Source organism: Hyperolius riggenbachi, chromosome 4, assembly GCF_040937935.1.
Source record: "Hyperolius riggenbachi isolate aHypRig1 chromosome 4, aHypRig1.pri, whole genome shotgun sequence".
Taxonomy (NCBI): Eukaryota; Metazoa; Chordata; class Amphibia; order Anura; family Hyperoliidae; genus Hyperolius; species Hyperolius riggenbachi.
Window position 1 is genome coordinate 125,351,295 of NC_090649.1, and position 14,040 is coordinate 125,365,334.

At 45.1% G+C, this 14,040-nt stretch overlaps 1 protein-coding gene across 1 annotated transcript in view; it reads left to right on the forward strand.

Moving 5' to 3' along the window:
- The window catches only part of LOC137571443 (calcium-binding protein 39), an 80,049-nt gene that overhangs the window by 43,942 nt on the left and 22,067 nt on the right, over positions 1 to 14,040 (forward strand). The window contains exon 4 of the mRNA XM_068280558.1: positions 13,370 to 13,534. Within this exon, the coding sequence (XP_068136659.1) occupies positions 13,370 to 13,534 (165 nt within the window). The remainder of the gene's footprint in view (positions 1 to 13,369; positions 13,535 to 14,040) is intronic.

Consider the following 14,040-nt stretch of genomic DNA (forward strand, 5'->3'; position numbering starts at 1 on the left):
ACGGCACGCTCCAGGGGGTAGGCGTAGGGGATCAAGTCGCTGATGGTGCCCTCATCGCGACTCACCAGTTTAGTCACCTCCTCAAAGGGCTCCATGACCCTGCATGCATTTTGCATCAGTGTCCAGTTGTTGGGCCACAACATCCCCATCCTCCCAGATTGTGTCCTTGTACTGTAATGATACAGGTACTGGGTGACGGCTTTCTCCTGGTCTAGCAGGCGAGAGAACATCAGCAGGGTGGAATTCCAGCGAGTCGGGCTATCGCAAATCAGGCGTCTCACCGGCAAGTTGTTTCTACGCTGAATGTCCGCAAAGCGTGCCATGGCCTTGTAAGAGCGCCTGAAATGCCCACACAACTTCCTGGCCTGCTTCAGGACGTCCTCTAAGCCTGGGTACTTGGACACAAATCTTTGCACGACCAGATTCAGCACATGTGCCATGCAGGGTATGTGTGTCAGCTTTCCCAAATTCAACGCAGCAATGAGATTGCTGCCGTTGTCACACACCATGTTGCCGATCTCAAGCTTGTGCGGGATCAGCCATTGCTCCATCTGTTTGTTAAGAGCAGCCAGGAGAGCTGCTCCAGTGTGACTCTCCGCTTTCAGGCAAGACATGTCTAACACTGCGTGACGCCGTCGTACCTGGCATGCAGCATAGGCCCTGGGGTGCTGGGGCTGTGTAGCTGGAGAGGAGATCGTGGCACCAGCCGAGGAGGATGACGACAGCGAAGCGGTGGTAGCAGGTGGAGAGGAGGTGGCTGGAGGCCTGCCTGCAAGCCGTGGAGGTGTGACAAGTCGGTCCGCTGCGCAGCCACGTACTCCCTGCTTGCTGCCATCGGTCACCAGGTTGACCCAATGGGCTGTGTATGTAATGTAGTGACCCTGCCCGTGCTTGGCAGACCAGGCATCCGTGGTCAGGTGGATCCTTGACCCAACGGTGTGTGCCAGAGATGACACCACTTGCCTCTCAACTACACGGTACAGTTTGGGTATGGCCTTTTGTGAAAAATAATTGCGGCCTGGTATCTTCCACTGCGGTGTACCAATGGCCACAAACTTACGGAAAGCCTCCGACTCCACCAGCTTGTATGGTAATAGCTGGCGAGCTAATAGTTCCGCTACGCCAGCTGTCAGATGCCGGGCAAGAGGGTGACTGGCAGACATTTGCTTCTTATGCTCAAATACTTCCTTCACGGACAGCTGGGTACTGCTGTGGGCAGAGGAGAAGGAACCGCTGAAGGGAAGAGGCGGTGTGGAGGGTGGCTGTGAAGGTGCAAGGGAGAAAGTGGATGAAGACGATGCACCTGAAGGAGGAAGAGGAGGAGGAGGGTGGCTTGTCTTTTGAGGGGTGCTACTTTTCCTCAGGTGTTCTTGCCATACCTGTTTGTGCCTTCTCTCCAGGTGCCTTCGTAAGGCACTTGTCCCTACGTGAGATTTGGCCTTTCCATGGCTCAATTTTTGCTGGCAGAGACAACAGATGGCTTTGCTCCGATCTGAGACACACACGTGAAAAAATTTCCAAACCGCTGAGCCCCTTTGGGGTGATGGCGCTACGGTGGCATCAGCAGCTGATGTTGAAGGGCATGTTGGCTGGCTGTCCATAGCTGGCGATACATGGCGCCGGACACTGCCCCCAGCTGTTTCTGAGGACGAGCTCCCTCTGCTTCTATCATGGAGTAGTCTCCTCCTACTCCTCTCTGACTCCTCCTCTGAACTGTCCCCCTGGTCATTTCCTCTACCGGGAACATATGTGGTATCCGTATAATCGTCATCATAATCCTCCTGGCCAGCTGCGCTTTCCTCAGACACCTCCTCAAGTGCACCAACTTCAGGTGGTCCACCATCATCCCCATCCACACACGTTATGTCCATACTATCGCCACCTAACTCAGACGTATGAGGTGGTGTACCTGCGCCTTCTTGTTGTTGTTGCAGTAGTGGCTGGGAATCAGTGATTTCACCACCACCACCAAATAATTCCTGCGAAGTGTCAAATGCAGCGGATGTGGTGCTTGTTGTAGTGCTGGTGGCTGCGGGAGATGGTGTTCTGTGTTAAATACTCAAACACCTCATCACGATTTTGGGAAGTGATGGCACGTGCCTTCTTCTGAGCACTGTATTTTGGGCCAGGTCCGCACGAAATCACAGCAACGCCACCTCGCACAGACCTGCCGGTGCCTGGTGGCCTTCCTCTGGGTCTGCCTCTACCTTTTCCTCTACCTGGTTTGTCCATTTTGTCCATCTCGGGGGGATGCTACAGTGGAGGAAATAATTATTTGACCCCTCACCGATTTTGTAAGTTTGTCCAATGACAAAGAAATGAAAAGTCTCAGAACAGTATCATTTCAATGGTAGGTTTATTTTAACAGTGGCAGATAGCACATCAAAAGGAAAATCGAAAAAATAACCTTAAATAAAAGATAGCAACTGATTTGCATTTCATTGAGTGAAATAAGTTTTTGAACCCTCTAACAATAAAAGACTTAATACTTAGTGGAAAAACCCTTGTTTGCAAGCACAGAGGTCAAACGTTTCTTGTAATTGATGACCAAGTTTGCACACATTTAAGGAGGAATTTGGTCCACTCCTCTTTGCAGATCATCTCTAAATCCCTAAGGTTTCGAGGCTGTCTCTGTGCAACTCTGAGCTTGAGCTCCCTCCATAGGTTTTCTATTGGACTAAGGTCCGGAGACTGACTAGGCCACTCCATGACCTTAATGTGCTTCTTCTTGAGCCACTCCTTTGTTGCCTTTGCTGTATGTTTTGGGTCATTGTCGTGCTGGAACGCCCATCCACGACCCATTTTCAGATTCCTGGCAGAGGGAAGGAGGTTGTCGTTCAGGATTTCACGATACATGGCTCCGTCCATTTTTCCGTTAATGCGATTAAGTTGTCCTGTGCCCTTAGCAGAAAAACACCCCCAAAGCAAAATGTTTCCACCCCCATGCTTGACGGTGGGGACGGTGTTTTGGGGGTCGTAGGCAGCATTTTTCTTCCTCCAAACACAGCGAGTTGAGTTAATGCCAAAGAGCTCTATTTTGGTCTCATCAGACCACAGCACCTTCTCCCAGTCACTCACAGAATCATTCAGGTGTTCATTGGCAAACTTCAGACGGGCCTGCACATGTGCCTTCTTGAGCAGGGGGACCTTGCGAGCCCTGCAGGATTTTAATCCATTGCAGTGTAATGTGTTTCCAATGGTTTTCTTGGTGACTGTGGTCCCTGCTAATTTGAGGTCATTCAGTAACTCCTCCCGTGTAGTTCTAGGATGCTTTTTCACCTTTCTCAGAACCATTGACACCCCACGAGGTGAGATCTTGCGTGGAGCCCCAGAGCGAGGTCGATTGATGGTCATTTTGTGCTCCTTCCATTTTCGAACAATCGCACCAACAGTTGTCACCTTCTCTCCCAGCTTCTTGCTAATGGTTTTGTAGCCCATTCCAGCCTTGCGCAGGTCTACAATTTTGTCTCTGACATCCTTGGACAGCTCTTTGGTCTTTCCCATGTTGGAGAGTTTGGAGTCTGCTTGATTGATTGATTCTGTGGACAGGTGTCTTTTATACAGGTGACTAGTTAAGACAGATGTCCTTAATGAGGGTGACTAATTGAGTAGAAGTGTCTAACCACTCTGTGGGAGCCAGAACTCTTAATGGTTGGTAGGGGTTCAAAAACTTATTTCACTCAATGAAATGCAAATCAGTTGCTATCTTTTATTTAAGGTTATGTTTTCCTTTTGATGTGCTATCTGCCACTGTTAAAATAAACCTACCATTGAAATGATACTGTTCTGAGACTTTTCATTTCTTTGTCATTGGACAAACTTACAAAATCAGTGAGAGGTCAAATAATTATTTCCTCCACTGTAGCTATATGCAGTGAGGTGGGTTCTCACTCAACACAACAGGTAGTTAGATGCAGTGAGCTGGGTTCACTGAACAGTAAAGGTACTTAAGATGCAGTGAGGTGGGTTCTCACTCAACACAACAGGTAGTTAGATGCAGTGAGGTGGCCAGGTGGGTTCTCACTCAACACAACAGGTAGATGCAGTGAGCTGGGTTCACTCAACACAAAGCTAGGTATATGCAGTGATGAGGTGGGTTAAGTAAACACAACAGGTACTGGGGTATATGCAGTACTGGGTAGTACAATGTGCAGCTCCCTGTCACACACACAGGTAGTCACTGAATGTGCTGGGCTGCTGGCAGTCTTGCTATCAGTTAGCAAGGCTGTGCATGCAACAAAAGTGTCAGTTTGACACACAGAAAAAAAAAAAAAAAAGTACAGGATGAGCTCTGACAAAAGCTATTGAGAAGTGCTATAAAAGCAATAAAAATCAGCCAGGAGCAAGCTAAGCAGCCAAGAACCTAACTAATCTGTCCCTAGAAGAACAAGTCTGCAGCAGCTGTCCCTAGTCTGTCTCTAGCAGGCACACAAGTGAGGCTAATGGCCGCCGGACCCTGCCTTATATAAGGGGGGGGTGGGGCTCCAGGGCTTAGTGTAGCCTGAATGGCTACAATGTGCCTGCTGACCGTGATGCAGAGGGTCAAAGTTGACCCTCATAGTGCATTATGGGGCGAATCGAACTTCCGCAGAAGTTCGCCTGGTGCAGGCGAATGCAAACCCCCTAAGTTCGCCTGGAACCGTTCGTCGGCGAACCGTTCGCTACATCTCTACACCCCATCCCGTTCTTGCACCTCCTGATACTGTAGTTGCCATTGGCATGTTTTGGTGCACCGTATCAATTGTTATGTATAGAGTGCCTGGGGGGCCCCATTGTAAAACCTGCATAGGGGCGCACAGCTCCTTAGCTACGCCACTGGCTATAGCCACACATAGCCACACATTCCAGCCTATTTTGGTGCCCAAATCACTAGGTGCACCTTGCGCCCATTTTAACTGTTCTTACTTTTTTTTACTTGATAAGAAACATGGCATGACTAACGAAAAAACTTGAGCAGCACTAATCTTTGTCATGATGTTGTTTTTTATTTATTTATGTACAGTATTTATTTTTAGTTTAATGCTCTACACCTGTGGTTTTCAGCCTGTACAGATCTGTCCATAAATTCTCTCTTTTTTTTTTAATGTTCCTGTAAACCTCACTGTGCCCCAGGTTAATTTCATAAAGGGTAAAATATGTGTGCTGTGCAGTTTTGCACTATTTTTTTCAAACCAAAGAAACTTAGGACTGTCAGACTGATCAAAAAATACACAGAAAAACTGCATGCAATTTAACCACTACACTACACTACAGCGAAAAACTGTAAAATTTAAAATATGTGCAAACATATTCAAATTAAGTACATTTTTTTTCCAGAGTAAAATGAGCCATAAATTGTTTCCTATGTTGCTGTCACTTACAGTAGGTTGTAGAAATCTGACAGAAGTGACAGGTTTTGGACTAGTCCATCTCTTTATAGGGGATTCTCAGGGATATATTTTTAAAAGCACTTATGCTGCATACACACTTGAGATAAAAGTCTTTGGAAAAGGCAAGATCACAGACCAATTATACCCCCTTCCATTTAGTATGAGAGCCATACTCTACACAGTCTATTATATGGAGCTGAACTCCCCATCAGATAAAATCTTTGCAAGATGCTGCACACACAGATGCCCGTACACACTCAAAAGATCAGTATCTGCAAAAGATCTCTTCCTGCAATAGATCCATTCCTGCAAAATGCATTCATAGTCTGAGATCTGCAGATCATCATACACACCTTGTTTAACAGGCAATCATCCGCAGATCTGCAGAACAGATCCACAAGGATGGATTTTCAGATCTGCAGATGATTGCCAGATATGCAGATGAAGTCTGTTAAACAAGGTGTGTATGAGGATCTGCAGATCTCATAGACTATGAATGCATTTTGCAGGAAGAGATCTTTTGCAGATAATGATCTTTTGAATGTGTACGGGCATCTTTGTGTGCAGCATCTTGCAAAGATTTTATCTGATGGGGAGTTCAGCTCCATAGAATAGACTGTGTAGGTATGGCTCTCATACTACATGGAAGGGGGTAAAATTGGTCTGTGATCTTGCCTTTTCCAAAGACTTTTCTCTCAAGTGTGTATGCAGCATAAGTGAATGGCAGTTGCTCTGTCCACCTGCCAAAAAACTGCGTAGGGAGCAGGCAAGCCGGCCAGCATCATTGTTTAAATCCTTTTTATTGAATATCTTTATCAAGAATAAAAGCCTTGCTGAGAATCCCCTATGAAGAGATGGACTAGTCCAAAACCTGTCACTTCTGTCAGATTTCTACTACCTGCTGTAAGTGACAGCAACATAGGAGAAAAGTAATTTATGGCTCATTTTACATTGAAAGAAACCTACTTCTTATTTGTGTATGTTTGCACATATTTTACATTTACAGTTTTTCGCTGTAGTGCCCCTTTAAGGGTTCTTCTCCTTAAAAAAAAAAAAAACCAGCAATTTTCACCTGTCAGCGCTCCTTCCATTCATTTGTCTATACCTTTATTACTATTTATCACAATGAAGCAATCTATATCTTGTTTATTTTGCCACCAATTGTGCTTTCTCTGGGAGTACACTTATGCTAAGAATTATTTTATTCTCACTGCATTTTAACAGGAAAAAATTGAAAAAAATCTTTCTCAATTTTCGGCCATTATAGTTTTAAAATAATACATGTTGACGTAATTAAGTATCGTTTTTGTGAATGACTGCACTGTCTCATAAACGGCCGCGGTCATTCACAGAGGGACTTAGATCAAGGTATGGGAACTGTGTTTCCATTCATTAATCTCTCAGTTAACGATCAATGGCAGTAACAAGCGGGGGGATTGGGTCGGTGCAGCGGGAGTGCACGGTGGGGAGGGACGCAGTGGCTACGCCCCTGCAAGAAGATATGGGGAAATGCAGGGACGTAGTTACTTGTCCGAGGGGAAGTGGTTAAAGTGTAACGCCGAATATAATCATGGATGGTCAAATCCTTCCACACACTAGACTAGTGCTGAGCAAACTACAGCCTGCAGGCCGTATCTGACCCGCATGCACTGTAAATCCGACCCGCCACTAGGTGGCTGTATTCATCTCCTCCCTTCCTGCAGAGTCACAAGGGGGGATAAGCAAGGGTTAACGCTCAACTGATACCCGCCTCCGGCATTGCGTCTCTATGGCAACAGGACATCACATGACACGCTTTCGGGCCATGCCAGCGTATTACATGCAGGCTGCCAAGATCCCTCACTACTTGCTACAGTACAAAACTGTGGCACTTCGCCCACGTGACTATCCAGCTTAGGTGACCCCGAATCATGCTTGGGCCCATTCAGTCTCCTGAAGAACAGCCTTTTCTGGTCAGTGGTTGATCGACATAACAATTAAACGTGATTTGAGGGGGACTGTCTTTTTGTAAAGTAGTTTTTTTTTTTTTTTTTTTTTTTTAAATTAGTCAATATTTATTTTGAACCTAATGGCTAACCTGTTTAAAAGCCTATAAGGTGTGCCCAGCGTTATTGTATCTATGCACACTGTAGACTCTTATGGTATTCCCAGGTGAATCACATAGGGCATTCTGCTTACAGGAGCTCTAGATATGACTGGTTATATGCCATATGATCTTATTCTGTCATATAAGTGGTATAATGGACAGCTAGTTGTGTAGGTAAGCTCTCATAGAAGAGGTAGGTCTGAAGGCAGACCTACCACATGCCTTTTCCACATGCAGTTGATAGGCACTGAAAAGACTGTCTAACTCTCACAACTGCTTGCTGCTGCTGCTGCCGCCTGTCAACTGCTTGTTGCAGCTTGGTAACTGCTCAGCAGTTCAGCTGCCTATGTAAAAGGGCCCTTAAAGGGAACCTTAACTCTAGAAAAAAAATGAGTTTCACTTACCTGGGGCTTCTACCAGCCCCCTGCAGCCATCCTGTGCCCTCGCAGTCACTCATGGCTCCTCTGATCCCCCGTTTCAGCTAGTCGGCGGGCCGCCATGCATACCTTTGCATGCATTTCTGCTGGTGCAGGAAGCTATCGCAAACATTAACGCGTCCTTTTTTACGTATTGCACCTGCAACGTGTAAAAAATTTACTTGTTAATGTCTGCGATAGCTTCCTCCGAGTCGTCAAAAACGAAACTAGCTGGTGGCGGGGGATCGGAGGAGCTATGAGTGACTGCAAGGGCACAGGATGGCTGCAGGGGGGCTGGCAGATGCCCCAGGTAATTGAAACTTTTTTTTTTTTTTTTTTTTTTTGAGTTACGGTTCCCTTTAAAGCGAGATTGTCACCATAAAAATCAAATTTCAACAGCAACTGGTCTGAGTGTGTTAAGTTATAAAGATGCTAATCCTGCATTCAAAACTTTTTCTGCTGTTAGGGTTTGGAGTTATTACATACTTTAGAAGCACAGGCCTTTTAATAGTCAGTGCCAAACAGTTGCGTGCTGGGGGTCTTTTTATCTATAAAATATTCCTCCTCTTCCATTTATTTCCCTGCCTAGCTGCCTATCTGTAACACGATCCTCTGCTCACTTGTGTTTACAAGCAAGGCTGAAGTGACTCAGCGATTGGAGGAGAAAAGAAAAAAGTTAAGGGCAGAAATGACATCAGGATTTAGCCTCAAACTGTGGGCAAAAGACATGGTTCCCCCCAGGAACCTAATTCTCTTCATTTAGCATACTATATAAAATTCACTGAAATCAAAACGTGGACAGTACAATACTTGTTATGCAATTAGACCAAATATTTATCTACTTATATGTGTTTTTTTCCCTGGCATATCATTGCTGATCCTACTGCTTTAAAGAGAATCTGTATTGTTAAAATCACACAAAAGTAAACATACCAGTGCGTTAGGGGACATCTCCTATTCCCCTCTGTCACAATTTCGCCGCTCCTCGCCGCATTAAAAGTGGTTAAAAACAGTTTTAAAAAGTTTGTTTATAGACAAACAAAATGGCCACCAAAACAGGAAGTAGGTTGATGTACAGCATGTCCACACATAGAAAATACATCCATACACAAGCAGGCTGTATACACCCTTCCTTTTGAATCTCAAGAGGTCATTGTGTGTTTCTTTCCCCCTGCAGTTCTCATGCACTGAAGTTTCAGGCTGCTCTTTTCTTCCTGCAAACAGCTTTGCCCTTGTCTGTAATTCTTCAGTATGTGAAAGCCCAGCCAGCTCAGAGGACGATTTATCCAGCTTGTAAAAGATAAGAGAGAAGAGAGAAGCTACCCTAATCTAAATAATACACAGGCAGTGTGCATAGAGGGGCCTGGAAGGGGGAGTTCATAGCAGAACCACAACACTGAAGAACTTGGCAGCCTTCCAGACACAGGCCGACAAGTCTGACAGAGGAAAGATGCATTGATTTTTTTACAGAGACTGTGATAGTAGAAAGTGCTGCAGTAAGCCAGAACACATTAGAATAGCTTTTGAAACTTGTAGGATGATAAAAAACAGGATGCAATTTTTGTTACGGAGTCTCTTTAAGGCTTTGAAATGAGCTGGCCATACGAGTTGTTTAATTTTTCGATTTATTTGTTCAAATCATACATTGCTTTTTATCCTGTTTTGTTTCACAGCTGCTTTTACCCCCCAAGTTCAACTCCCCCCAACTCCAATCCAATTCTCTAAACCGTCCCGCTTCTGGTTCAAAAATCTCACTTTCCATGTACGCTTCAGATGACTTGCAAATTAGTGGCGGCAACAAGGATCCAAAGAAAGTGGCCTGGCACAAAGCCAAAAGAAGCTCCTTTGGGAAGCAGAAGATGGACAGAACATCAGTTTTATCGGTTAATATGTGTCCTCTGTCAGAACGTTTTCTTTGTAGGGTTTTCTGGTGGAGGACATCTTCACTGTGAAGGAGTTACTAACCTCTCCATTGGGACAATCAACTAATGGCACATATGACAGAGAAATGACGGCCTGATATTCCAGGAACATGTATTTAGCATTCTAGTCTACTGCTAATAGTGTGTATTTTTTGCATGTCTACGTAGGAGCAGAGGTATTGAGCTTTGCTCTTAAAGGAAATATTTATTAAAAAAAATTGTTCTAGGTAGAGTAAAGAAGGGTTTGTACTTCTCAGATTTTTGTTTTTGTAAAGCAGACTTTTTCCTGACATTTTCTTTACCCAATAGACAGCACGGGCACAAAAAGCTCTGTCTGTTCAAATTAATGGAAGCGCTTTTGAAACAGCGGTACCAGCTTTTCCCGTCTGTGTAAACACAGCACTACATCAACTAGTCTCATCCCGGACGCTACAGGTAGCATCCAGGATCAGTAAAGTTAGGCCCTTCCATGTTCCCCTAAGGGGCTTAAAATGTGGCACAACAACTGAATGCCGCTAACCAATTCCATCCCCTTTTTTGCTCAGCTGCAGAAAAGCATTTAGCATCGGCTAAACAAGATGTCCCTTAACGCTTATGTGAAATGGCCTTTAATGACAACCATCTGAGTTGGGATTTCCCCTTGCTTCAGTGGGGTTTCCTCTAAAGTTGTGATGTTATCCTGGGACTTGAAAGTAAGGGCCGGTTCACACTAGAGCGGATGCAAAACGAACATAGTAAGGTTCCACTTGGAGCAATCTCACTGTCCGCTTTGAGTCTGCCCGTCCGCTTCAATCACATGTCCATCATCGATCACGTCCGCTCGTACACATCACCATTCACCCGTCTTTTTGCCATCCGTCTTTATTCAGCCCGGAGGCCGGCAGGAGCATGGGGCTCTCCATAGGCTACATTAGGTCAATTCTCCCAAGCAACAAGGAGAATTCTCATTGGTTCACCATGAACCAATGAGAATTCTCCCTATTGCTGAGGATTCTTATTGGTCTTTTGCAGTACAGTGGAGATCCCCATGCTTCTGCCAGCCACCGGCTGTGTACATGGGAATGAGCGGCAGCGGCACACGTAAGTAATTACGTCATGGCGGCAATCGAAATGGGTAAAGCGGACGTGGCAACTAACCTAGTGAGAACAGACACTGCATGTTTTCATAGGCTTTTAGTGCATACATTTTCTTGTATGGTCTGGGAAAATGTGCAAAGTTCGGCCTTTGCATTACGCTTACCACAATGCAGGCAAGCGGATCAGTTTTATTTTTTTTTGTTTAATGGTGGAGGCGGATCCTATTTTTAACATTAGGATACACTTCCTGCGCTAAGCGAAGCTTAAAAATTGCCCCAAAATGTTAAGCAAGTGTGAACCAACCCTTAGTGTGTATTTTACCATAAGAGGTTAACCCTTTTCCACTCTAATCAGAACTTTAAACCTATAGTCTGGCTTTCTCTTTTTGGTAACGGAAGGCAAGCAGAAAACATGCACTATTAGCTGTCTCTTAGGAAACCGGGTTTGGGGTACATCTGCTAGCACTGATGCATCCCTCTCTATGGTAACATATTAAGTGACTGTAAACACAGTTCTGATATAAACCAGTTATATGGACAGAGGCATGCCTGTGACAATATTGGGCAGCAGAACTTGTGGCCTTGTGATGTATGTAGTTAGTTGCTGTACATTTTCAGAACATCTAAACTCCCTGAATGTTTGTGAATGGTCAGAGTTACTATTCGGGCCCCCTGCCTAAGCTGTGGACACTTTCAGGCAGCAGGCTGGCTGAAGTGTAGCGCACAGTGGAGGTGATAGCCTGCTGGATCCTGACTTTACAGCAGAAGATCACTAGCAGTATAATGGAGGGGAGTGTTAACTCCTTTCATTATGCATATTGTCATTCCAAGTCAGGTTTAGGTTCACCCTTAACTTCTCCCTGAAGACTAACAAAATGGCTTGGGGTAAGAGTACTGTAGATGTTATATGCACCTGGACAGATGCATGCAAAAAGCAACTATTTATATATTTTCTTTTTATATCCTACAGTAGTTTATTATAGTCAAAGTGGTTGCTGTGTACCATTTCAGGCACAGTGATTAATCCAGTGGAATGTGTCAAACCAGGTCAAATCAGGTATTCTGACCTCACTAGTCACATGCAAGTTTTAGGGGTGTGAATCAAAGAGCACTGAAGCCAGAAGGATCACTGATCTACCCTGTACAAGGTGGCCGGGAGAAATGTTAAACCAGATGCCCATGAACAAGGCCCTCTGTCTTATATTTATGCAGTATTTCTGCTGCAAAAATAACGTGTCTGTTTTATCGAAGTAAATGACCTGACCAATGCTTTGTGCTGGTTCTTAAAACTCTGGCCTATAATTGTCACACTTGATCTGCTGCCCAATGAAGTGTATATAGTACAGAAAGCATATAAAGGCCCTTATTCATTTCACTTTTTCTCAGACGTTGTTTCCTAGGAGATTATCTTTAAACAGAAGATGAAAAATGACCAGAGATCTCGTGGCACAAAGTTTTTTTTTTTTTTTTTTGTTTTGTTTTTTTTTTTTACTTCCTCTGGGCTTCCTCCAGCCCCATAAGCGAGGTCCTTTGTTTAGTGGTAATCAGCCCCAGTATCTGGCTCAGTGACGTCAGCCGGGGTCTTCTGTACAGGCTGACCCAGACTGGAGGCGATTGAGCCAGTTACTGGGGCTGATTGCGGATGAACGGAGGACAACGGGAAGACGGCGAGGGACACATCCATGCTTATGAGGCTGGAAGAAGCCCCGATTAAGTAAAAAGAAAAAAAAACTTTGATGCAAAATCTCTGAGTCTCTTTAAGGGCTGGTTCAGGCGGACGGTTCTGCAACGAATGGCTTCGGCGCTTAACGCCATCAGTACTATCAATTGCCGTCGTTGGCTCAGCCTCCACGTTTCAATCCCAATTTTTCGCAGTTTTCTGCCCGGCGCTTAGCTGATCCTCGAAACAACATCTTGCTTCCAGGATTGTTTACCGCAACGCTTCTGTGTAACCCTGTGGGGGAAAACTCTGCACGCTGGGAAGCACCGCCGAAAGCCGACAAATGCTTCTCTGCAAGCTTGAAATTACAACATCTAAAAGAAAACGTAGGAGAAGAAGTAAATTAAATAAGGGCCAAAGTGTAATTTGAGGAATTTTAGGCATCAATGATTTCACTAAGTCACTACTGGTTTATCCTCTACCGAGTCTGTGTTTTCAGTCACTATTTGTAATTGTGTTTCTAAAACTAACACACTTCAGATCCTATTGGTCTTATTTTGAATAGGCTGTTCTGTAACTTGATTCCCAGGATGCCGGCACTCTGGATGTTGTCATGATGTTTGTAAACCTGTGCGTCTGTCTGCATGATGTGTCTACAGAAGGGTTGTTTAGGTAAATCCGGTGGTTTTGGGGGACTTGTGAGCACTCTCTCTTGCTGCACCTCAGGTTTACATGGACTGTGAAATTGTTTTGTTCTTGCCAAATGTGGTATTGGCACCTTCACTAGTTTATATTTGGTTCCCAGCCATACCAATTATTGTTTTCACCTTTTTTTTACAGGCAACCGAAGAAGTGTCAAAAAACCTGGTTGCTATGAAGGAGATTTTGTATGGCACCAATGAGAAGGAGCCTCAAACTGAAGCCGTGGCACAACTAGCTCAGGAACTGTACAATAGTGGACTCCTGGGGACTTTGGTTGCCGATCTACAGCTCATTGATTTTGAGGTGAGACTTTTGAGGAATTTTAAAGGCTCGTACACACGCATGATCAAAGTTGTCTAAGGCGAACGCCTTAGCCGATAGTCATGCATGTGTACAATGGCTGATGCTCCATAAGCGATCCGGCTAGTGGATTGACTTGGCCGAGCATTGGCCAACTCCATTGTGCACGCCACTCCCCTAAACCTTAAAGTGAATCTTATGCTGGATACACACCATGAGTTTCCGCGTCGAATGCGACCGTCGATACGCGTCGATTCGATTATTTCCGAGCATTCCCGAACGCATTTCGATGATTTATTAGGTCGAATGCCATGTAAGTATGGCAAATCGACCTAACGATCAATCGACCCGCGAATCGGACATGTCGGAAATAATTGAATCGACGCGTATCGACGGACGCAACGAACGCGGAAACGCATTGTTTGTGTATCCAGCATTAAACTTGGGTGGGGGGGGGGGGGGGGTGTTCACTTACCTGGGGCTTCCCCAAGCCCCCTGCAGCTGTCCTG